Source organism: Chrysemys picta, chromosome 16 (genome assembly GCF_011386835.1).
Source record: "Chrysemys picta bellii isolate R12L10 chromosome 16, ASM1138683v2, whole genome shotgun sequence".
Classification (NCBI taxonomy): domain Eukaryota; kingdom Metazoa; phylum Chordata; order Testudines; family Emydidae; genus Chrysemys; species Chrysemys picta.
In genome coordinates, this window is record NC_088806.1 from 16710064 (window position 1) to 16735596 (window position 25533).

General features: G+C 43.5%; 1 protein-coding gene and 1 long non-coding RNA gene across 2 annotated transcripts; one reads left to right on the forward strand and one right to left on the reverse strand.

Annotated features, from left to right (window-relative positions):
- FAM118B (family with sequence similarity 118 member B) lies at positions 1-25496 on the forward strand. Its single transcript, XM_065569036.1, is given in 10 exon segments — positions 1-376; positions 5761-5813; positions 11163-11239; positions 14518-14598; positions 17320-17572; positions 18671-18898; positions 21122-21250; positions 22617-22902; positions 24537-24593; positions 25018-25496. Coding segments are annotated over 10 exon segments (1566 nt in total). The 5' UTR covers positions 1-15; the 3' UTR covers positions 25059-25496.
- LOC135975898 (uncharacterized) lies at positions 23348-24154 on the reverse strand. The gene is made up of 2 exons (XR_010592983.1): positions 24017-24154; positions 23348-23733 (listed from the first exon to the last, which is right to left on the reverse strand). It is a non-coding gene; the product is annotated as an uncharacterized LOC135975898 (long non-coding RNA).
- Positions 25497-25533: the final 37 nt, after the last annotated feature.

The following is a 25533-nucleotide window of genomic DNA, read 5'->3' on the forward strand; positions in this document are numbered from 1 at the left end:
GCCGCTAATAGACCAATGGGAAGCGCGGGGAGGAACCGAAGGGAAACACCCCTTGAGGCTCCCTGTTCGGCTTGTCCCCTGCCCTTCTCACCCTTCCCCGTTGGCACGAGAGCGAGGCGGGACCTGGGCGTGCGCCTGCATAGAACGGAGAGCCGAGGGCGGGACGAGCACTGCGCCTGCGCACGGGAAGGAGTCGCGTCTGCAGGACATCTCCGCAGTAACGAACGCGAGGAGAGTATAACGCGCTTGCGCGGAGGAAGGGGGTGTTCTGGGCAATACAATGCGCCTGCGTGGGCCGGCCGCGGCTGGTCGGTGACGGTGGAGCCGGTGGGAGCTCCCCGTGGGCCGGTAACAGCGGACGGGGCGCCGCAGCCAGGTGAGTTCGCGGCGGAGCCCGGCCGGCTCGGGTAGTAGGTCCCCTCCTGCGCCGCTGTCCTGCGGCCGGCTCGGCTCCTCCAGCCCTCTGAGGGGAGCGTGCCCGGGATAGTCCCCGTCTGAGGCGGGGCGGCGGGTGGTCCCCGGGCCGGCGGTGCTGTCTGGCCGGTGCTCACCCAGCTCTGAAATGCGGCCACCTCTGGGGCGGGGCGGCGGGTGGCACCCGGGCCGGCGGTGCTGTCTGGCCGGTGCTCACCTAGCTCTGAAATGCGGCCACCTCTGGGGCGGGGCGGCGGGTGGCACCCGGGCCGGCGGTGCTGTCTGGCCAGTGCTCACCCAGCTCTGAAATGCGGCCACCTCTGGGGCGGGGCGGCGGGTGGCACCCGGGCCGGCGGTGCTGTCTGGTCAGTGCTCACCCAGCTCTGAAATGCGGCCACCTCTGGGGCGGGGCGGCGGGTGGCACCCGGGCCGGCGGTGCTGTCTGGCCAGTGCTCACCCAGCACTGCGATGCAGCCCCCTCTGGGGCGATGGCTGGCAGTGCTCTACGGCAATTGCTCACCTACCATTAAAATGCAGCCCCCATCCTAGCTGACACTTACATGCCAGCAAAACTTTGTTGTGTTGATCAGACCTCCCCGAAAGACCTTTGCTTCACTAGGAAGAAGGTGGTGTTTTTTGTTTTTGTTTTTTTGAACATGTTGGCTAATCGTTAAAATCCTACTGTAAATTGGCTGACCAAGAAAGGACCAATAAATGCTATTTCTAGTGTATGAGGAGTGGAAACATTGCTTGAGACAGTTTGCTGTGTCACAGATTGACAGGGTGTGGGCTATCTCCTGGCCTTTAAACAGCGTGCTGGGAGTTACCCATTAGTGTTCCAGACCCTAAAAGGTCACACTTTTCCTCAGGGATAGGCCATGTGGCTTTAATGCCTCGGAGACTGGGTTTTCGGGCTCCAACACTCTTGTTTGTCACCATGAGCGCTAGCGCTGCAGAGTGAATCTGACTGAGAGAAACTCCTGTTCAGAGACTTTTCACCCGTTTCAGGTATCAATGCACATCAGTATTTGCAGTGATATCAAGCAGCCTTTTCCAAACCAGAGTAGGTTTTGAATCAGTTGCAATGCAGCATCTAGGAGCACTTAACTTTTGCTTCTGTATGCTAACCTAAGGCAGAGTTTGCACTGGCAAAAGCTGGGGCTCCGCCAAGCCATCCTTCTGTAGAATTCATCTCTGCTCTCTCTGTCCCTTTGTCTCTGAGTCCCATGAGACTGCTCTGTGTGTGTGAACCCTGAATGAGAGCTGCTGTGTGTGTCTGTGAACACTTCTTATTGCAGGTTCCTGACATCTCCAGTCCATTGTCCTGCTGCTGCCAAATCACACGGAGTTCACATGTTCAGCCTGTCTGGGTCTTCTATTGTTAAGTGTTAATGTTCAGTCATTGGGGTTCCCATGGTTTTTTCTGGGTCTTCTGTCAGTATGTTGATTCCAGACAGCTCTTGATGATGCCTTCATCTCATCCCAATCAGCTGTGGGACCCAAACACCTCATGTCACTCCTCTGTTCCAGGAGAAGTGTTTTCACTCCCCTGCATCCAGTAGGTAACAATACCAAATCAAATTGCTCAACTGAGACTCCTATTGTTCATCAAAATATTATAGAAAGCTCCCACTTTCATCACTCTACTGTTCCCAGCCCCTTGTTTGCCCTGATGCAGAATCCAGCTGACATCTTGAACTTGGATCCCAGCCCAGTTCTCTACCACTAGACCATGGGCTTACCCCTTTTTGACTCCCTTGCACATTGAGGTATTTCTATTACTTATTCAGAGGATACCCCCCAATGTCCCTCCCATTCTCCATGACCAAAATAATATTCTGGTCTTGAGGTAAGATAATAGCCAATTGCTTAGTGATAGACCTTCTTTTGGTAAGAGGTATTGCTCTGTAAGCCCCTTATTGTCTTCTCTCCAGAAAGTGGAGATCTTCCATACCCACTCCTCCTAAGGGAATGAACAAAGGAAACTTGATGGATTAGTGTAATACAGGTTAAGTTTCAGTTGTCAGGTTTTCAGTGTTCTTAGAAAATTTGAAATCTGACTGTTCTGGTTTAACCTGAATCTAATGATTTTTTCATCTCATGGGATTTGGTAGTCTTTGGAACCACTCCTCATCCTTTGATCTCACACATAAAGAACTCACTTTAAAATGTTGGCAGTGCCTGGTTGTTATGCCACTAGCTTCCTTGTTCTGTTTCTGTAGGCCCTGCAGCCCTTGTTCTCTACTGTACCTTCTGATGCAATCTTGCTTCCGTCTTACCCCTTTGTTAAAAATACTCATTCTATAAACTCAAAATCGTCTTTTTGGGTTGCATACTCCTAGTTTTAGAGGGATTTCCCAGCAAACCCTTTAAAGCTGATTGGTGTCAACTTTTTTTACTGTGTGTGCAGTCCCAGCCCCGAAAGCCTCCATGCCTCCAAGGATTTCTGATTTCTCTTTCTCTGTATCTTCTTTCCCCCCACCTGTCTCACTTTTTTTGATTGTCAGGTGTTTCCCTAAATGAATGAGGCTGTCCCTTCCCTTAAGGACTGAGCTTGTTGCTTTTATAGTGCCTGCCCTTGGCCAACCTTAACTCTTGAAACGTTCACCTCCCAGGTAGCACAACATAGGATGGTCAGCCAGAGAGGAGTACTTGAAAAGAGTTGTTTTGCCACTGAAATTTCTGAGCTTTTATTAAAGTGACATTAGTGTCGCGGTCCCGCAGCACTTAAGATCATAAACCAAGTTCCATTCTTAGTATATTTAAGTCATTTTAATTTATTGTTCAATATGTGACTAAAATGTGTAACTTTCAGACAAAGTTCTTGGGTTGACTCAAGATTAAACCACACAATCTGGTTCAGCTTTGCAATGGGCAAACTATCTAAACAAATTCCTTACTGTTTATTTCGTTTAGCACTTCCCCATGACAGCTCACTCCTCTTCAGGAACTAGAGCCTTAGCAAGCTGGCAAAATCTTCAAAGATCAAGCTACTTTGGGACCTCCCTAGTGAAGTTAACAGGCTTCCCATATGAACTCTGTCCTACATTATTATAAACAAGTTTAATCAAATAAGTAAATTAATCTCCTGTTTTCAGATCAAGAGTGATGGTTTATCTAGCGTGTAATCAGTTATAATTCAGGAGAAGCAGCCTCTCATTGTTGGGAACATATTGGGAGAAGCAAAGAGTATAGATGGAAACTCAAGTACAGACTTAGTTGCTGAGGTTACAGATAAATAGGTAACCAGACAGGAGCATATAGAGGGATGGGAGCATGAAAAAAGCAATACTATTGACTTCTGATGTGTGTAGCAGGATGACAATGCCAAATTAGTGTCCTGTAACTGCCTCCCTGCAAGTCTTGTCCAACTAGCTGCACCAGGACTATTGCCTACAGTATTGTCTCAAAATTTAGGTAGGATGTAGGTAATCTAAAGAAAAGCAAAAATAACTTGAGAATTAGAGGATGGGTCACTTGAAGAGAGACCGTGGAAGCTGAATTTATATAGTCAAAGAGATGACTTTGGAGGGGGACATAATCCCAGGAATGACCTTGGAAGATAACCATGTGTTGTAGGAAGACCGTGCTTAATTCTCAGAAATTGGTAGGAGGAATGATCTGAAGTTAAGGGAGGAAAGTTTGGGCTAGATATTAGGAAAGAATTCTGAGCTCCAAGAGGGATGGTTTAGAACACTATCACTGCTGAGATTCAAGAACTGGTTAGACCAAAAGATACTGAGGTGATTTGTGTGGCTACCAAGGTGGATAAAAATCAATGATTTAAAAAAAAAAATCAAATCTGATTTTTTTTTTTTAGATTTAAATAGGTTTTCTCTCCAAAATCCGATCTAAAGATAGCTTTGAGCTATAATGTATCTTAATTAAAACTATCTCCTCATGGAATAGAGATTATAAATTCTAATTCTATAGTGTAAGACAATATATTCATGTAATGTTTAAGAAAAGTTTTGTAAATGAGTTCCAATAGTTCATGGATTAGGGACCCAATCTTATGGGTTTCCACAAGCTTCTGTATAGATTTAGGTTAATCTTTCTGTCTACCCAATGGGGCTCAGTGTAGAAGATACCATCAGAGATGCTTAGTTTTGCAATTCTCAAACACAAATCTCCAGATTTATTAACAGCAAAAATGTTTTAAAATAAATATTTAGAGGTGAGAAACAACAGACCTCAACTCTATTGTCCCTCTGTAAATGTGTGTACAGTTAATCCCTTACCCCTCTCTAAAAGTGCAAAGTTTCAAAAAGTTCAATGGATAGAAGATTGCTGGGGGCAGAATAGATGTGGACAAGGAGAAGTAGTCTGGAGATAAATGTGAGCAGCGAGGGACATATGCTTTTTTTGTTAAAATATGTCAAAGAAAAAAAATCCAGAATACTTAACATTGTTGTTTTAGTTAAATAAAACAATTTAAATGTCTGTCTGGTGATGTTCTCCTCCTAATACGGCATGGCAAGAAAGTCCTCCAAATATTAATGATAGTACACTTCCCAATGACTTTATAAATATCTGCTTCAATTACCTTTGGTAAATGAAATAACCAGACAATCATTCATTTTCTGATATAGCTGCAAAACTAATCTGCAAAGTTTTCAAAATAAATCCCTGTTTAAAAATGTATAGTGTGTCCCTTCTAAAAATGAAACCTACATCTATCTCTGACTTGTGAAGAATATGTATTAAGGTTATAACAACCAACAAGAATGCACTTTTATGTAGAAAACCATGATTAAATAGTCTTCCTGACTAGTGATTTAAATAAATTTGATTAAAATCAAATCCACCCTGGTGGCTATTTTTTGCAAAATGCGGGGAGCAGACAGTATTACACAACATTGCCAGAAAAGCGCAGTTATCTTTGATTCTGTGTCCTCCTATTGCAAGATTCTCAAATAAACACCCTAGAATTGCTTCCCTAAGGGGAAAATTAAACTTATTCGTTAGGTAACCAAGAGTTTAGCAAACATATCAACTCATGTTTTAGGGGTGTGTGACATTCTTCAGTGAACTGATTAGAGTTAAAAGATGAGGTGCTTAACATCTACAGGATTAGACAATCATAATGTCGATCTTCTTCATACAGAGCTCTTGTTTGTTGTGTGCAATTGTCTCCTGACACACAGATCTTTGCTTTGAGAAAAGAAGTATCATAGGTCAAGGGTTCTTTAAGGTACATCTCATTACATGCTCCTGTATCTAAGAAACATCTGACCATTGATCTCCTCTCTGTCATAACATAGGAATAATGAGAGCATGTTGGGTAGAACTGGCAAGAAACTCTCACTTGTTTGGAGCGTTCCTAACTTTTCTTTGGATCTGCAGTGACACAATCTAATCAAAGGGACGGTGAGAGGACAGCAGAACAAAACATAAAGGTAAGATAACAGGTGTTATAAACATTTTATTCTAAATTAAAAGTGTGCTGTATGTTTTTGTCAGTGAAGGGATGATCTGTTGTATTTGATAGTATTCATTGCATGGGCAGTCTGGTAATGTTGCAGTTCATTGTTTGCAGAAATTCAAAATGAGGTAGAAAAAGACACAGCTCTTAGGTGACATTATATCCTAAATCTTGCTGGTTCAGTATCTGTTCTGATGTCTGAAGATAAGCCCATATCATAGGGAACTCCTAAATTGAATTACTTTCTCTTGTTAAAGACAACATACTTGTATGGCTAAGTCCTAAAACTCCTGGGGACATGCTACTCCAAACTCCCATGAAGTCAGTGAGAAGTTGGAGCATGCAAAGAATGCAGGATGAGGCCCTAGATCATAGGTAACCAATTATTTTTTGTCAAGGAGCAGACTCCAGAGAAAATCCTACAAAAATAATAAGTAAATAGAAAGATTTTGCAGTGCGTTCAGAAGCATCTGTTGGTCCAGATTTGGCCTGCGGTCCTCCTATTGACTACCCCTGCCCTAAATGAATCTCTGTGCTGGTGGCAAGTCCAGGCTTGACCTCGCTGTAGGCTGAAGTCACGCAACAGCACTGGCAGAAGCAGTACAGGCTTCCCCTTGCAGTGCTAACTACTACTGCGCCTTGAGCCTGCACTAGAGGGCCTACCTTTGTGGTGAGAAGGGGAGAGTTCAGTCCTTGTTTTCTCAGTTGAGACTGCCTGTAAGGGAGTCAGTTGTGATGGTGATTTTTGTGTGTATATGTGCTGTGCAAACCTGGAAACTGAAGCTATCAATTCCTTCAGTTCTAAAATAAAAACTCAGAAAAAATTATAGTATAGTATGGCTTTGTATATGTATCTTAATTTAATAAAAATCCATGTACAAACTCTATTACAATTGTAATTTAAAACCATTTACTCCAGTCGCTGTTCTTAGACTTTCTGATCAAATTAGTAAAAATGATGCATTTTTTTGTTCCTTACTGTGCTCGTGGATGGATCTCTGTTCTCCTTTCTTTCTGTATGCTCTTGTGTATAGATCTTTCACACAAGACATAACCCCTAGCCCTCCCCTCAAGTAGCTAGATTTCATGGAGGAGGTCTGATTTCACAGTCTGACGCGTTTTTCATGGCTGTGAATTTGTGTGCGTGTGTATTACATCTGCATAGACTAAGTGTCTAACCATTCAGTAGCTGAGGGAAGAGCACTGTGTAAGAGGGAATCAGGCAGCACTTACCCATGGGTATGGCCTGCATCTTCTGACTGGCCACAGCTGCAAAGGGGAGAGTCAGAGGCCTCACTTAGTCACTAGCAGCACACGTTAATCACGGCATATGTGAATCAATCGAGCTTTACTTAAAGATGTTGGGGAAAGGTAAAAACCCGGGAGCTGGACTGTTGGATCTGTCAGAGATAGGCATTGGTAAGGTTAAGATTTTGTCATGGTTGTTTTTAGTAAGTCATGGATGGGTCATGGGCAGTAAACAAAAATTCAGAGGGTGTGTTCTGTCTATGACTCTTACTAAAAATAACAGGGGGAAAGGGGGAAGCTGACAGCCCATGCCCTGCTGCCCGGGGGGTGGGAGCAGCTGACAGCTCCAGCCACCCAGGTCTGAAGTCGTGGAGGTCACACAAAATCACGGAATCCATGACCAACTCATAGGTTTAGGCTTTGGCTATGGAAGCTTGTTCTTGCCACCTATTCTGCCTCCTGAAGATGATGTCAGGGTTCCTTAGGGGATTTGTCCAAAAGGGATTGCCTTGAGCTAAAATGGTGTCTGTGGATTAAACATATCTTTAAAGGGGTAGGTGTGGCACGTCTTGCACTGTAAGGAGCAGATTCTGCAAGGCAACTTGTCACCTGTGTCAGAAGGGGCAATGTTAGACAGAACCGACAGCCAGGCCAGATTTGTCAGGTTCACAGTACCTGTTATACGCATTGTTTTGTTCAGCTGAGTGTCTACTAGTCCTGTGTGAAAAGAGCTGAGCCATACTGGGGAGCGATAATCTGCTACAGAATAGTACAAGACAAGCCCATATTTCTCCAGTTTGGTCTGCCTACCAACTTAAGTCGGTATAACTACGTCACTCAGGGGTGTGAAAAATCCACACCCCTGAGCGACATAGTTACACTGACCTAACCCCAGCGTAGACAGCACTATGTCAACAGGAGGGCTTCTCCCATCAACATAGCTGCCGCCTATCGGGGAAGTGGAGTCCCTACATCAATGGGAGAAGCTCCTGGTGGCATAGGTAGTGTCTTCACTAAGCACTGCCATGGTGCAGCCGCAGCACTGTAAGGGTAGACAAACCCTCAGTGTCTGCACATTGGCTCTCTAGGTGATCCAGCTGTTTTGCTGATCAGGTTGTTTGTCTTATTTTTAGGAAGGCTTTGATAAGATGTTCCTTGATTTTCAAGGAACGGTCCAATAGAACACCTAGATACAGACTTTGGGTTGTAGTCTTCCTATGTCCATTCAGGAAGATGCGGCGTACTATGCAATATATTGTGATATTTATATGGTCTATGATAGAAGCTATCTATGTACTTGTATTGAAGATGGTACTTATATTGATTGATCATGCTTTTCACCACTGAAATATGCTTTAACTTCCTCAGTTGGGGGATCCATTGGTATGTGACCTGTTATTTCTGTTAGCAGTTGTGCTTTTGCTACAGACTTCCTGTGTGACCTTGAGCAAGCCACATAATTTTTCTGTGCCTCGGTGTCCTCATGAGTAGAATGGGTCTAATCTGTAGAATAGCTGTGAGACTGCCTGTATGTTTGTGTTGAAGCATTTCGTTTTGCTGTAGTTGTACCCTCATTCTTCTAATTTGAATGCTTTTGCACAGCTGTCTGACCCGTACTTGGTCTCACTGATTGCGTCTTGTCTAAGTGTTATGGATTTATTGTTTGTGTAGGTTTTATACAGTTTTAGATGACATTTGTGTGTAGATTTAAGGATGATCCATTTTAAAAATCACTTTGGTTGCACATAGTGGTTGTTCAATTATCTCTTGACTCTGCACACTCATTTCAAATCAAAGGGTAAGTCACTTCACATTCTCTTAAAAACCTTTTCTAACCTGCATTCAGCATTGTACAGAGCTGTCAAAATAAAGAGCTCAGATTTTCACTCCAGGAATAAGATCAACAGGAACTAGTTATCACAAGATAAATATGAACTGACTTTCTCCATTGGGGGGGGGGGGGGGGGGAAATTGACTTATTCATACCATCTGAAAAATGCTTTTTTCTTCCCTCCCTCCATAGAAGAGGGATAGTCTTATGATGGGAGAATAGGATTCTGGAGCCAAGAAATCTTAAGAGCTTGATGCTCACACAGTCGCCAAAGTTACTGTAGCATAACTGGGATGTTTCAGGAAGAATGAACAATTGTTTTTTATCTGCATGTTGCTATTCTCCATTTTCTCTTCACTTTGGTTCTTCATTGGGCTGCCATTCACAGCAATACCAGCTAGTGTAAGACTCCCCTCTGCAGCCTTCTCCACAATGCAGTTGTCAGGCGCTGTATAATGCCAATGCCTAATAACCTAGCCCAAAAGATGCTCATTTTCTCTCAGCTCTATTCCCCCCTGGAGAGCAGCCATTTTGCCCTGGCACATGACCTGGAGACTTGCATTTCTTGATTCTGGAATTAAAACCTTGATCTTAAGAACAGTAATCCCTGCCAGTAATAGCCTGACTGCTGCTAATGCTTTAAATATAAGCACTCTCTTTCCTGAGGTCTGACTAGGAATAATTTCTCTTGTTTTCGATAAGGGGAGGTTCAGTGTGATGGAAAGGTCTAGTTCCTGACAATAACTTAGAGACATTGTCCAGTTAAGTTAAAATCCGAATTTAATTATTCATACCATAAATTCACTTTAAAAAATTGACTTCTCCAGTTATGTTTGTTTACACTTTCCAGGCCCAGTGAAACACAACTATTTAGTTTAACTTTTGTTTATAGTCCGTTTCATGTTGACTCCTATAGTTAAGCACAATTTGAGTTTGCAAACAGTACAGGGAAATGCTTGCATCCAAACTCCATAAACAGTTTTGAATGTCAATTGCCTGATATATGATGAGGGGAAACTAATATTAAAAACTTACGTTTTGTTCCTAAACTACCTTGGTGTTTCTCTTTAAAGAAATCGGAAGCTTATGCAGGCTACCTGGGCTTAGAACAGTGTCTCTGGAAAGCTTAAGTGGCCTACATAACTATTCACGTCAGTTTAAAAACTTGGCTGTGATTCCTGTTTTCATTGTGGACTTGAGGAGATTTTGCATATAAAATATTTTGCACATTCATATATTTCAGCTAGATTTCATCTGAGTTTCGTGCTTAAGCACTGATAGTTCATGTCAAAACAAATTGTTATACTTTCTTTACACCTTTCTTCGTGCTGTGATTGACCTGCTTCCAAATGGTTCTGTGAGCAATTTTTCTGTTAGCGGGAGTTAGAATGATCAGAAATAACTAAGGGATAGTTTACTCTGACAAAAGAAACAGCTGCTTTTGGACTGAATTTGACTAAGTTTTTTCACTCTTACTTTAGAAGATAACTACTTCTGGAAAATTTTACCCTTCAAATGACCTAGTCCCAAAATACTTCTGATAATTTCCCCTAAACCTAATTATCTTTTGGCTTAATTTTGTTTATTTCATAGCTCCTTTAATTTTTTTTTTTTAAAAAGGGAATTAGAGTACAAAAAAGATAGAAGATTGCTAAACATGGGCAAAGATTTGTTAAGTGGGATTCCAAAAGGCAGATGTTGGAAGCCTTGAGTTCTTATCCTTTTCTCTTCCTACTTGTCACAGTTTCCTGTAGCAGTTTTTTGTTCCTACTTTCCCCTTGCAAAATGTCTGAGTTAATACGCAACTCATATTTTTGACTGAGCCTTGCCTTAGAGTGCTTAACTAAAATTGACAAGCCCCCAAACAATACGAGCGAGCTGCTGTTTCTTTTCTCAGATCTTACCAAGTGTGGTGCTGTACGTTGTTTTGTCTCTCTAAAGGATTTCAGGTGGCTTCCCAAAAAGTGGGATAATGAACTGCCAAAGCAAACTCTTTGATTCAGGTGTCAGAAAGCACTTGGCAGTCACCTGAAAGGAAAAGTAGTGGTGCATTGAAAGAATTAACCTGTATGATAAAATGTTCCCTAGGGGAACAATCGCTGACCTGGATCACGTCAGAACTAATATTTTGGGGGGAAATTGCTTTTCCCTGTATGCCCTTTCTGGAAATAGGAGTAGTTCACACAAAAATGTATTGAGTCAGAAGGAATAAGGTGAAATTATTTTCATTTTGTACACTCACAGGTATGCACAAGTGTTGTGGTGATCAGCGTACTGCAGAAAAGAAGTAATCTGATGCCGAAGATCAAAACTTCTTAGAAGTGAGTACCCCCTGCCAAAAAGAGGATACTAGTAAAGGCCATCTGAGGCCTACAAGAGGCACAGCCTGCACATGCTATATCAGCATGTGGAACGAAATCCAGGGTGTATTTTGAGTTCTGTAAACAGTACTCATGATGATCTCACATTGCAGGCCACACTGATAACTTGGCCTGCAATGTGCAGGAGGTCAGATGGGATCATTGCGAGGGTCCCTTCTGGCCTCAAAGTCTGAGTCTTACTTGCCAGAAGCTTGGGAACTGCACTTAGCAAATATAGTCTCTTCTGCACTCCCATGCCCCCAAATCATCCTGGGTCACAGTGTCAGGTCTGTGGGCTGAACCCCTGGACTCCATCTTTGTTCTCCAGTCAGTGCGGTAAGATGCAGTGATCTGTTTTAGAGGTGATTAGGGGACCGCCTGTCCCATGGGATACTTTCTGCCCTGCAGCTGAGAACGTGATGGTTCAGGGACAGGAAGAGATGATGATGATGAAACTGCCATGCTGCAAGGATATGTAATGTAAGTTAGAAATGAAACCTGTTGGTTTCTATGTTGGTGCCTGTGCAGGATGGTTCCCTCCCTACAAGGCTGTGTGGAAGCTGAAGATGGAGATGAGTGACAGTGACTTCACCTGTATATGGTGCCACTGTAGATTTCACTGCGTGTTTTAATGTCCTCAAAAATGCCATTATCCCTGCTAACAGATCTTTAATCATATTAATGTGGATAGTAGCACTTAATATTCTTTCATCTTTGTGTATGTCAAGAAACCCTCAACAACACTGATAGATTCTATTGCAAAGAACAGCTTTATTTAAATGTGTCACTGAAATAAAATTAAGTCTATCAATACAGGCTGAATGTAATGATTGTAGCTTTCTGCAACTTTAAATGAAATCAACCGGAACTGGCTGGCTGAGGTTTCCAAAAGACTCGTACTCTCTGGATCAGTGTAATTCTGCCATTGTAGTGGCCAGGCAAGTAAGAGTCCCTGCCCTCCAGAGTGTGCTGTGAAGCCAATCACCAAAGTCTCTCCCCTACTGAATTTTTCTAGAGCAGAGCATGCTAGCTCACACCGCCTAAAGGTGTGTCATAATGTGTGTGTGTTCAGGGGATGTAAACATAAGGTTGCTGAACATGCTGGCTCATGGTGAAGGCTGGTTTTTTTGCTAATAGAATTCTAAAAATATGTGTTCTCCCTTCTTTGCATCCTAGTAATTCCTGTTGGACACTGATGCAAGTCAGGCGCATGCATCAGTGGGAGCCTGCAGTAGGCTTTTCCTGATCACCATTTAATGTGCTTTGTCAGTGTAAGCTGTAAATGAGCATCGTTCTAGTTCTGGAAACCAGTGACGCTGTTAATACAAAAAGAACAGGAGTATGCATATGCATCCGAAGAAGTGGGCAGTAGCCCACAAAAGCTTATGCTCTAATAAATTTGTTAGTCTCTAAGGTGCCACAAGTACTCCTGTTCTTTTTGCAGATACAGACTAACATGGCTGCTACTCTGAAACTGTTAATACAGACCCCAGTATTGCATACAACACAGCTGCATTACCAGGGTGTGCATGGAAATTAGCCAGCAGTGTTTGAAATGGATTTGTAGGTTGCAAACTTGTAGGAAAAATTTAAAACTATAAATTTCCTAGGTACCTGAAGACACACTTTCCCACCACTTTATTTAGCCATCTTATTTTCAAAAAGATTATCACTTGGCTATTAAAATTCCCGAAGGGCTGGAATTTGAAAGACATCATCAAAACAGGATATAGGAGCAAAGTTTTATTTTTCTTGTTTTGTAAACTACAGAAAATCCAGGTTCCCATCTCCTAGAACTGGAAGGGACCTTGAAAGGTCATGGAGTCCAGCCCCCTGCCTTCACTAGCAGGACCAAGTACTGATTTTGCCCCAGATCCCTAAGTGGCCCCCTCAAGGATTGAACTCACAACCCTGGGTTTAGCAGGCCAATGCTCAAACCACTTAGCTATCCCTCCTTGTGGGGAAAACGTTTAGCACTGTTTGCTCTCCTTGGGTTTGTGTCAGTGTTACTAAAACGGAATTGGGACCATGAAGTTAAGATGCAGAAGACATTAGGTTCAGCCCCCCCAATTTACAGCCACTAATATTAAGAGGGCACTGAGTTTTTACCCTAAAATACAATCTGCCTTAAAAGCTGTTTGTTGACTCAGGGGACTACTCCCCTGTAGATCATTTGTTCAGATCTGGCCCAGGTTGAATGGCCCTGTGTCAAATAAATTCTGGTCTCAGGCTAGTTGCTACTGAACGGACTTCCATGTCACAAAAATGACCATCACATTTAGCACAAATTAGAATCTTGCTGGCCCCTTTGAGATGGCCTAGGACTGAGTAGGCAGTAGAGACAGAGAGACCCTCTCTTCCCCTCGGAACAGTCTTGTTCCGGAGGGGCTGACTTAGTAATAGGAGAAATATACTGGCAATTCTCCTGACCAAGGATTTCATTTGAAGGGGTATTGACAAAGATTTTCAGGTATATAATTTGACGTTTAAATTGTCAGCATGAAAAATCTTCTGAAGTCGTATATATATATATTATATGAATATGATCATTTACGCGTCACTGAAGAACAAAAATAAATCCACACTTTCCTCTTTTGGAAAGTCAACAAAAATCTTTTGTGCTTACTCCTGCTGGCCCTGGAGCAGCAAGTTTGTTCTAGAGAGGTGCCAACCTTGCCCAAGGATGCAGGCCAACAAACCAAGATGAGTGGGCAAGGTAAAATGAAGGTGTTTGACTAGAATTGAGGTATTGCCTTGATGCCAATGCTAGTATCTTGGGGGAGGTCTGCTGCACAGCTGCAGGGGAGAAGAGGCAATCCCAGTGTCAGGCTGGCCTCAGGAGTGATAATGCAGTGGCACAATGATTATGGATGCTTTTTAAAACCAAATTAATTTCAGCTATTCGAACCTGGGTGAAAAACGTTAGAGTGGGGAGCTGGTAAGGAATTCTTACTTTTAAGCTTCTGAGAGGATATGCTAGGTAATGGGGAGTTTGAAACTATTTGTGATCAGCATCCATTAGAATAGGCTCCTGGATACTTTGCAAAACTTCATCACAAATAAGTTTTTGGCTCAGTAAAGATGAGCAATTAGGTTGGAGCTGAAGTGCAGAGTCCAGAATAGTGCAGTCCTTAGCCAAAAAGTGATGAGACAAAATATTTCTTCTTCCTTTACAAAGTTAGTTCTTTAGACTGCTCCAGAGCCATTAATTTTGCTTATTGTAAATTTGTCTGCTACAGAAACTGGATGGCTTCTACAGTGAGTGTGAACTTGGATAAAGACGCGTCATTGGATGGAATACCACCTGCAAAAAAGCCCAGGTAAACTTACGTGTACTACGTTGACATTGAAATATTAGTAAGAAGCAAATGAGAACTTTTTTTTCCATGACCCTGCTTTCATTTTAGAAAGGGGTGTGACATCTGGCACTAAGACTCCGTGATCTTTCCAATGCTTGTCTGACAACGTATGCTGTCTTCAACAATCCATTATAACCACTGTTCTCTTGGCTGTGTGGATAAAAATCTGTTTCTTTGGAGGGGGGGAATCAGACATTTTATAAATTAAAATAAATCTGATTTATATCGAAAATATAATTACATTCTTTTTGAAACTAAACCTGTTTAAAATCTGAATTTAATACAAAATGTTAGTCTACTTATTATAATCTCTAAACATTTAGATAAAAAATAAATATACTGACTCCATGAGCCTCTATCAAAACTTGAGTGAAAGGCTGCTTATCTATATAAAGGAGGACTCGGGGGAGGGGGTTGGAATCTAACTGTGGAGGTAAAGCTTTATAAATATGGAACAATAGCTCTTGTACTGTATTAAAGGCTTGATCCTGTGAGAGACCCAGGGGCTATGCTACTGGGTGCAAGAGACTGGGGAAGTTATCACAGATGTAGGGACCTGACCTCTGACTTCAGGAGACATCATCATATAGCTCAGTGGTTCTCAAACTTTTGTACTGGTGACCCTTTTCACATAGCACACCTGAGTGCGGACTCGCTCCTCCCTCCCCCCAATACATTAAAAACACTTTTTTTTTATATATTTAACACCATTATAAATGCTGGAGGCAAAGCGGGGTTTGGGGTGGAGGTTGACAGCTCGCGACTCCCCCAAGTATAACCTCGCGACCCCCTAATGTAGCTCATTACTGGGTAGCAAAAATATGTACCAAATTGAGGCTTTCCACTTGGTGATTTAAGTTGCCTTGGTTTAATTCAGTCCATCCTGTTTCTTGTGATGCTTTAACCTGTAGGACAAGGGAGTTAAGATTAAGAAAATCCCCAGGAACTGTTCCCCTTCAAAGCAGAAAAGGGCATCTGCTTTGCTTCAGTTTCTGTAACTCCCTATCATGCTGGAGGATGCTTAGATATTAGCCAGAACTCAGTGTTCTCTCTGGGTTGGTTCTGTGGAAAAGTGTCTGTCTGAAGAGCTGTTGGAGGAAGTGTATTCAACTAACCTGACTTATTTATTGGCTGTGAGAAGGCAGGAGAGTGGGTGAAATAAAATTTAATTTAAATAACAATAAAAATATCCAGGTCTTTAACTCTGGGGGGGGGGGGGGGACATTTTTGTTTTTCCTCCACCCTGCTGAATTTTAAAATGAACAGAGGAAGCTGGGAGTGTAGGCTGGCTTGGTAGGAATGCAATGATAGAAATGCCTACTGCTTATCAGTGTGGGAACTGAATCTCTTTCCTGAGCTGTTATTGCTTAGAATCGTCACTTTGTTTGGCTCATGCTCTGATACTCAGGATTTCAACCAACAGGATTCTGAAAATATAACAAGGCCTGGTTAACATTTCACTCCCATATTATTAGGGAAAGCTTGTTTCTTTTGTAGATGATGGGGGAGAATTGGGGTTCAGAATTAATCCCCTGAATTTTCTGAATAAACCGAATAGAGCCAGATTTGCAATAGCAACCATTCACACATACTGCACAAATCAAAGGATCAAACAGTTGTTTTCTCAAATGGCAGCTGGCAGATGGGACTGTGCGGATCTCTAACGAGCTTTCAGGCCAATCTACTGCTGTACCCCCACAACTTGATACAGAACCTGCATTGAGACATAGGCACTGACTATGGGAATGTCTACACTGCAAAACCCAAAACCCCGCTGCAGCAAGTCTCCGAGCCTGGATCAGCCAACTTGGGCCTGCGCTACTGAGCTAAAAATTGCAGTGTAGATGTTCCTGCTCATGCTCTGAGATCTGTTGAGGGGGGAGGTTCTCAGAGCCCGGGCTTGATCCCAAGCAGGAACGTCTGCACTGCTATTTTAAACGCCATAACCCAAGGCCGAGTTAGTTGGCCCGAGACTTGCTGTGGAGGGGGAGATTGCAGTGTAAACGTACCCTAGGTATCTCTGTATTTACTTCCCATCCTTGCCAAGTGTCAAGAGTTTACAGATTGTGGTCCTTTTGTATTTGGCCTGCTTCTCTTCGCTCATTCTCTCAGTATTACGTGAAACACTCTGGGCTCCCCTGCTGGGTAAACCCTGCTGTAGTTGGTGTGTAATCACCAGTGATGGTAATTCAATAGGGTGTTGATAAAATATGACTTAAAACATAGTACAGGTACGCCGCCAGCAAAGTAAGGGTGGGCGGGCAGACAGTCCCTCTGTAAGACTCTGCGTGGTCCAAGCTTTGACTCTGCTCCTTTTCATGGCTCACCTAAAATCCAGCCATCCTTCTAACCTGCATTTCTAGATGGGGCCAATTGCCAGGATCTCTGCTGTCCTGCAACTACAGTTACTTGACTTACTCTGCTTTAGAAATTGGCCAGGGTGATGGGGCATTTTGCCTTAACAGGGCTGGTAAAGGACCAAACTGTGAATATCTCATACCTATAGCTGGGTGTTACTGGCCTGTAGAACTGTGCATTGCCTTTTGAGGGAACTCTGTCACTTCCTGCATGCCAACCCCTTCAGCCTTGTCCATTGTCTCCTCCAAGTTCTGTGACCCATGTGTGCATTTGGGACACTCATTTATGTCAGCACAAATGTGCTTCTCTCTTACCTCATTCCAGAAAACTGTTGCCAAGCCTTAAAACCAAAAAGCCCCAGGAACTTGTTCTGGTAATTGGGACAGGGATCAGTGCAGCAGTAGCTCCTAAAGTCCCAGCACTGAAGTCTTGGAAAGGGTTAATCCAGGCCCTGTTGGATGCTGCTATTGACTTTGATCTTCTTGAAGAGGAGGAGAGCAGAAAGTTTCAGAAATGTCTCCAAGAAGATAAGAACCTTGTTCATGTTGCCCATGACCTTATCCAGAAACTCTCTCCGGTGAGTGAGCACATGCAGCAGGATCCATCAACTTCAATGTGTAGAATGTGGCTTTGAGAGCAAGGGGGTGGCCAAGGATTCTCCCCAGACATTGCCCCCACTGGGCCTGGCTGGACCTTCCAGTCAAAGCTGGGTATTGCTCCCTCTGAAACCCATCCAGTGGTCCTGGGCCTGTCCTTGGGACAACCTTAGGTTTGAGAGAGTTGCATGAAGTGGCTGCTCCCACCACTTAGTGTGCCAGGATCAAGGCACCAAACCAGTCTGGCTGGGATCAGTGTGATGGCTCCTCGGTCATATTAGCTTGATGGCTGTGGCCCAGAATGTCATGATGCTGGGGGCTCAGATGCCAGTTTGTCTGTGGAGATCAACTTGCTCTGTACGCTGTTTCCTTACATAGCAGTATTGCAGAAAGTACCTGCTCCCTTAGCAGCCTATTTTTGCACTGCGGGAGAGAGAAAATGTTTTTTCCTTAGTGATTTACGGATAAGCATGTTCTCAAAGGTGGTGCGGCTGGAGGGGGTAGCCCTGAGGATGTATTGTTTGGGGAAGAACGTGCTTCTGAGTTATGGGTTTTGGGGAGGCCTGGCTGCCACTGGTCTTATTTCTGGGGTTGTGGGTTCAGATCCAACCTAAGGCCTTGTGCTCCTCCTTGCTGCTGCCACCAAAGGGCAGCACTAGAGGTGCTGCAGTTAAGTGTTCTATTTTGAATGATTCAATCTAGATCCCTTCTGCCTGCCTGCGTGTTCAGTAGACAGTAAAGATCCCACTGTACTTGAAGGAAAGAGCAGGGTGCCTTGCTTCTGGCTCTGAGCAATGAGTGTATTAGACATGCCTGGATGGGCAGATGATCAGTTTGGTGTCCTGGCCGACATTCCATCTCCGCTGTTAATGCAGCCTTGCGCTCTCTAACCTGAAAGCTCTTTCCTGATCACACAACTGCTGCTCTGTTTGCCTTACGCATAATCTGTGCCCCCCGCTAACTCATTGCTTGGCAAAGCGCTTGAGGCTTGTACATTGCCCTCGTCCCCAGTGTATGAAAAGTGCTACAAGAAATCAAATTCCCAACTCTGACTTTGGTTTGTTTGATTCCCTCCACAGCGCACTAGCAATGTCCGCTCCACATTTTTCAAAGACTGTTTATACGAGGTGTTTGATGACCTGGAGTCTAAAATGGAAGATTCTGGGAAACAGCTGCTTCAGTCTGTGCTTCGCTTAATGGAAAATGGAGCACTCGTATTAACCACGAACTTTGATAACCTGCTGGAACTATATGCAGCAGACCAAGGGAAACAGCTTGAATCTCTCGACCTTACTGATGAAAAAAAGGTAAAAAGTGTCAGCCAGGCTAAACATTCTGCTCTTTGTTCACACAAGTCGTAGGTCAGTGGTGGTAAACATCCTGCACCTATGTGAAATGTCATGCTATTGACACTGACATCAATTCATAGTGGTAGATAAAATACACCAGGCTGGATCATCTTTAGTGTTGTCCGTTTAAGTGCCTCTGGGAGAGGGGTTGGTAAGAACAGTGCATCCTTCAAGTTCTATGCGTCCCAAATGTCGATCCTTAGAAATGCCGTGATTGCTGGCGGACATCCTTGTAACTCAGGAGAAGCCTCCAGGCATCTTTAACAGCTTTCGTACTGTTTTGTTCTGTTAGGACTCCTGGCTTTCAGCTGCCAATGTACTCGCAGCTTTATTTGACTCCAGGTGGGACTTGGCTTTAAGATTTTGAACTATGCAGGAAGCTATACACCCCAAACAAATCGGATCAGTCTTTTTAGATAAAACATTCCTTTTGGGGTACATTCTAGAATATATAATGCACACAGGGCCATAACCTTCAATTAACCCATCTACTTTTCTGTTTTTGTCTCCTTTCCTTCTCCCATCCACCATGTGGCTTCTTGTCGTCTTCCTGTAATCTCTACTTTCTTCCATGTAGCCCACCCCTTTTCCTGGACCCCATCCCTGATCCACTTTGCCATGTGTCAGAACTCTCCTCCAAGTCCCTCCTTGCTTCCCCCACAAGGTTTCTGATCCCTAGTTCTTCCCATGATGGATCAGTCACCCAATAGACAGAAAATCCTAACTTTATATTACTTTAACCAACAGCACAGTCTAAATTCCACCACTCAGTCACTTGGCGCTCTGCATCCTATTCCTGATCCTTACATTGTCAGGTTAGATCTTGGGCAAGAATCAGCTCTCCATACTGTCCATAAAGTGCCAAGCATACTGCAGGGGCTATAGAAATAGTGTGAGTAGTTAGTGATTTCCCCCCTGCCCCCCATTAGGACTAAGTAAAATATACCACAGTTCAATCACATTTCTAAACTCCAGTCTCCGACATGACCTCCTAGTCCAGGGGTCGGCAACCTTTCAGAAGCGGTGTGCCAAGTCTTCATTTATTCACTCTAATTTTAAGGTTTTGTGTGCCAGTAATACATTTTAACATTTTTAGAAGGTCTTTCTATTAGTCTGTAATATATAGCCAAACTATTGTTGTATGTAAAGTAAATAAGGTTTTTAAAATGTTTAAGAAGCTTCATTTAAAATTAAATTAAAATGCAGAGCCCCCCGGACCAGTGGCCAGGACCTGGGCAGTGTGAGTGCCACTGAAAATCGGCTCGCGTGCCGCCTTCGGCCTACGTGCCATAGGTTGCCTACCCCTGTCCTAGTCTGTACTGTTGGATATATTTGCAATGATACAAATGTAGCATTCTCAGTCATCACAGGATTAAATAAGGAGATGAGGTGTATAGGAATGAATTTGCAAACATGGTTAGAAACTATGAAAATGTGATAAGGATTTTTTGTTGTGGCATACAAAGGCTAAACTGCTAAGCTTTCTCAAAACTGTTTTGAGTCTAGATTGGAAATAGAATAAACTTGTAGATTTAAGAGAAATGCACATTAAAATAATGTCCGCTTGTTTTATCCTTTCCTTGCTGAGTTCTGAGTCAGGATTCCACCTCTTCCTATCAACAGTGGGTGACCAGGACAAACAACTGAACCTCTGGTGCAAATGAGCATTGTGGCACCATTTTAGTCTGAGGTATGACAAGCTGTATGCGGAACTCATGAGAGTAGGGACATGAAGGAGAAGCTAACTTTTCAAATAGACGGAAATTCAGTACGCTCCTGAAAAGCTACACGCTGTTAATAACGTGAAGCAATTACTGAAAAATGACGACTGCAAGACCTGCAGTGAGGAGCTTGGGAAGAGCATCTGGTTCCCCTATGGAGAAATGGCCCAAGCTGACCCTTGATGGGCTTTGGATAAGCACTGGCCTGCTGTGGTTGATGCCTTGAAGATGATTTGCGTTTTTTGTTTTCTTCACATGCACTGCGATGTCTCTGCATCTCCTCCTCCTCCAGAGTTTCAGGAATGTTCCTTAACAGTTTAATTCCTGGAATGTGAGATTTGGCAAATGAAGACCTCAAGTAATGGCCCACTCTGCCCCCACTAACTTCTGTCTTGCCCAGGAACCCCAACGGATGGGCACTTCTTGCTGATATTCCCCAGGCTGTGTTTATTTTGTGCAGGTGCTGGAGTGGGCGCAAGAAAAAAGGAAGCTCAGTGTCTTGCATATCCATGGAGTTTACACAAACCCCAGTGGAATAGTGCTTCATCCAGCTGGGTATCAGAATGTGCTGCGCAATACAGAAGTTATGGTGAGCTTCAGCCTGCTTGTGCCCCCCCCAAGACACCTAAGCTGAGAATGCTTTGCTTATCTACGGTCTTGTGCTTGTTTGGCTTTTCCCTTCATCCTTTGGGGGTAATGGGGCTGGCTTTTCCAGCTAATATTTCTGCTTCAGCATGAGGTTCAGATTTCATGGAGTTCAGAAATCTTGCCTTGAAAGGGGCAAGACTCAGACTGTATTGAGAGGTGGAGTGTTTCCATTTTCACTGTCACTTGTTGCTCATGGCAGACTTGGTGTTGACTTTCTGCTGATATGATAGTTACCCTGAGAGACTGAATCTTCTCTGCCTGGAGGTAGGATTGGTGGGATCAATGTTTTCTACCTCCGGGCAATTGCATGTAAATATCTATAGATCTTGTGTGTCGTTGAACACTGTCCTTAGTGTGACCTAAAATATATTTAGAATAGGATGCTCAGTTACAGGGTACAGAAACATCCAGAAATCCCCCTCTTGATCAAACTTCTCAGGCTACTAAAGCCGACCTTCCTAAATTCATTCCAGAAGAGGGGAAGAAAGCTAATGTGGTTTAAAAAGGGCAAACGGGATGACCTGGGTGATTATAGGCCTGTCAGTCAGACATTGATCCCAGGCAAGATAATGGAGCAGCTGATACAGGACTTGATTTAATAAAGAATTAAGATGGTAATTAATGCCAGTCAACATAGGTATATGGAAATGGATCCTGTCCAACTAACTTGTAACCTCATCAAAATATCAAGTTTGGTGGACGGAGGTAATAGTGTTGATGTAATATACTTAGACTTACGTAAGGCATTTGACTTGGTACTGCATGACATTTTCAGTAAACTAGTACTATATAAAACTAACATGGCACACATTAAGTGGATTAAAAGATGGCTAACTGATATGTCATTGTAACTGGGGAATTACGGTTCAGCAGAGGTTGGCTCTTGGCCCTACATTAGTAACATTTTTATTAATGACCGGGCAGAAAACAAAAATTTGCAATGACACACAAATTAGGGCATTAGTAAATAACTAAGAGGACAGGTCAGCGACACAGCAATCTGGAGCGCTTGGTAAGATGGGTGCAAGCACCGAATATGCATTTTAATATGGCTAAATGTATACACCTGGGCACAAAGAAGGTAGGCCATACTTAGAGTCCCCCATCTTGTATCCTGGGAGTTTAGGGTGAATCTGTGTTTAGGATGAATGGATGAGTTGCCATAGTTCAGTTTATTGTTAGAGTTCCTAATTTAAATAATTGTAAGGAGCCTGGGATCTAAAAGCCAACTAGTGTGTAACTTGCACATTGGGCAGGTTTTATTGCAGCCTTCACAAACTGCTAAGATTTTTTTTTTTTTTTTTAAGGGGGAGATCCAGAAGTTGTATGAAAACAAATCATTCTTGTTCCTGGGCTGTGGCAGGACTGTTGATGACACCACGTTTCAGGCCCTTTTCCTAGAAGCTGTGAAGCACAAGTCAGACCTGGAACACTTCATGCTTGTGCAGAGGGGAGACGTGGATGAGTTTAAGAAGCTCCGTGAAAACATGCTGGATAAAGGGATTAAAGTCATTTCATATGGAAATGAATACGCAGACTTACCTGACTACTTTGAGAGGCTAACAAGTGAGATCTCCACGCGGGATCGAACAGGTACATGGAGTGATGGGCTCTGTGGTGAATAGTAACGCACCACACCCTGGCATGCATCACCTCATCTCTCCAAGCCACTTCAGCAAGGGCTTCTGTGTTTAAATATGATAGTTTAGCAAGCTCTGAGGGGTTTTTTTATAATGGTAAAGCCCAAGCTACCCATTCTCAGCCTTGAATCTCATTCAGGTATTACTGCCCCTTTCTCTACTCCCTTGGCGACACTAAAATACCAGTTAACAGAAGATTGGAATTACTGAAGATTATTCCTTTGGCATAATCTGTACCTTTTTCACATTATTACTCATTGAATCATTTGTTCTCCCCAAATTATTCTGCTGAAGTAATGCAGTTGGGGTCTAGTTTCACTTTAGTCCTGGTTAAATGTAACTACAGTAGGTTGTTTTGGTGCTGTGGCTTGGGTACCGTACCTCTTACACATCAAACATGATTTCTGGTTTGTTTCATAGCAGTCCTCTTTTTCCTCCGCTCTACACCTTCAGTAAAATGAGTGATGGAACATTCCTGCTGCTGGATTGCTTGACCTGCAAATGACTTAAAATAAAGCAGCTTGTGTCTCTCGCTGATGCTTTGATGTATAAAAGGCCAAATTTTGGGCTTTTTGCATTTACCTTTTAGAACTATCAGGGAAAGGAACTGACTTGCTGGTGGACAGCTGGCAAGTCTGATTTATGCTCAAAGAGCATGGTTGAAGGGTGTGTTTGAGTCTCCAACATTCCGGTGGGGAGGAGAAGCTTGTTAGTCCCTGAAGTTCATTGCCTGAGCAAAGCAATGCCGGCCACTCAACTTCACAGTGTTTGTATGTCTAGTTGTCTATAAATCAAAAACACATGGGGCAGCCATTACTACCTTCCAGCAGAACACCCCCCTACCAGCTCTGCCTGTTGTCTAATAGTTTAAAATGTTGCCACCCTGACTTATTTCCCCTAGAGACAGGCACTAATGATGGGGGAAGAGAAGCATGGTGAGGAAGGGGGAATGGCCGGGCCCACAGAGCTCCTGACATGGAGGTGTGCAGGGAATCCCTGAAGTCGGCAGGCATGGGAGGGTGGTACCCAACGAGAGGGGCAGGGATGATGTAATGAGCTCTGCTTACAGAAACAATGCAGTGTATTGCCCCCTTCTGTAACAAGCCCTCTTCCCTTCCAACAACTCAGCTGTCTCTCTGTGGGTGCTTCTGTTCTCTGGCTCTCCAGTAATGCTGGCAGTCTAGACACAGGACCTCCATTTCTAAGGGGAAAGCAGATGGTTTGAAAGTAGCTCAGGCCTTTAGCCATCAAAACACCAGACTCACAAGCCAAATAGTTTCCTTCACTGGTCACCTTTTGTAGTTGTGAATTCTACATGTGAGCTCCCAGTGTGAATGGTGGCTGCTCGTGCAACCTACAGTACCTTTCAGGTCTCTATTTGAGATGTAAGATTGATCCTTCCCTTCCAAGGTGCAACTTCGAAACCACTCCTTCCCCCTCTTGCACTGGGGGCACTACCACAGCAGGAACAGGAAATGTTGAGTTCCCTTGGGTTCTTCACTGCTTCAGGTTTTGTTTCCTGGGGTTCTAGTTGGCTGTAGCCATACCAAATAACATTTCTTAAATGGTATCTTCTCTGTTCCCCAGGTCTGCCTAGAGAAGGACAGCTAAACGGCTCTTCTACAGCCCACACTGAAATCAAAGGTATGGAACTTACTTACATAGCTTGAGAGAGATCATGGCAAAACTGATAATCCGTTTGTCTAACCTGGGGGCATGTCCAGAGGGGGGTATCCCAAAGGTGCTAAGGGTAGCTGCTGCTTGTGCATGGAGGAATGAGTAGTGGCAGCTTTGAGATGTGCCAGTAATGCTGGATCTGAAAACAGTAATTCAAAACAAACCATCTATCTTCCTCAACTAACTGACGGAGGGATGGAATTGAAAGCAGCTTAAATGCTGCTTGCACCTAGTCACAAATTAACATTCACCCAGAAGAGAGCATGTGCTCTTCTTCCTCTTCCAGGGGCTACAGCTGATCACTGCTACTGGTAGGTGCTGTGAGCGGTTTAATTAGGATGAATTAAATACTGTCCTAGACCTGTTTGAAAGGCTATTTTAACTTTTACAGAGGGTGCAGCACCTGAGCCTCTGTCCTTGCAGCTCAACTGATTGTGCTACTGGTTAATCTGAGTTAAAGACCCTGGCACCTACTGCACAGGCCTGTGAACCTCAAAGTCAGAATGAAGAATCTCCCCGTTTCAGTAGCTGGTTCTTAAGCAACTGGGATTCAGCTGTGATCCTGCCACTCTATAGCCAGCTAGAAACTACCAGACCTCACAGTGGTAGGTCCTGGCTGGTGAAGCCGACTTGTAGTTTACACAGCAGCTGTGATATCGTTTCTCTCAAGGTTGCAGACTCTGTGAGGAGAGTTTCTTTCCCTCTAAGCAGCAGCCTGGGCAGTTTCATACCTTGTACTTTTCTATTCTGTACATTTCAGTGAAATGAAACTTGCAGTTTTTATTACTTGAAGCTCGTGTTTTCTAGTTCTTTCTTTATACTGTACAGTATTTTGTACGTTGAAGGTGTATTAAAAGCCTGCTTCACTTAGCTGCTTCGGTTTGATTCATTTGATTAGGGTGCATGC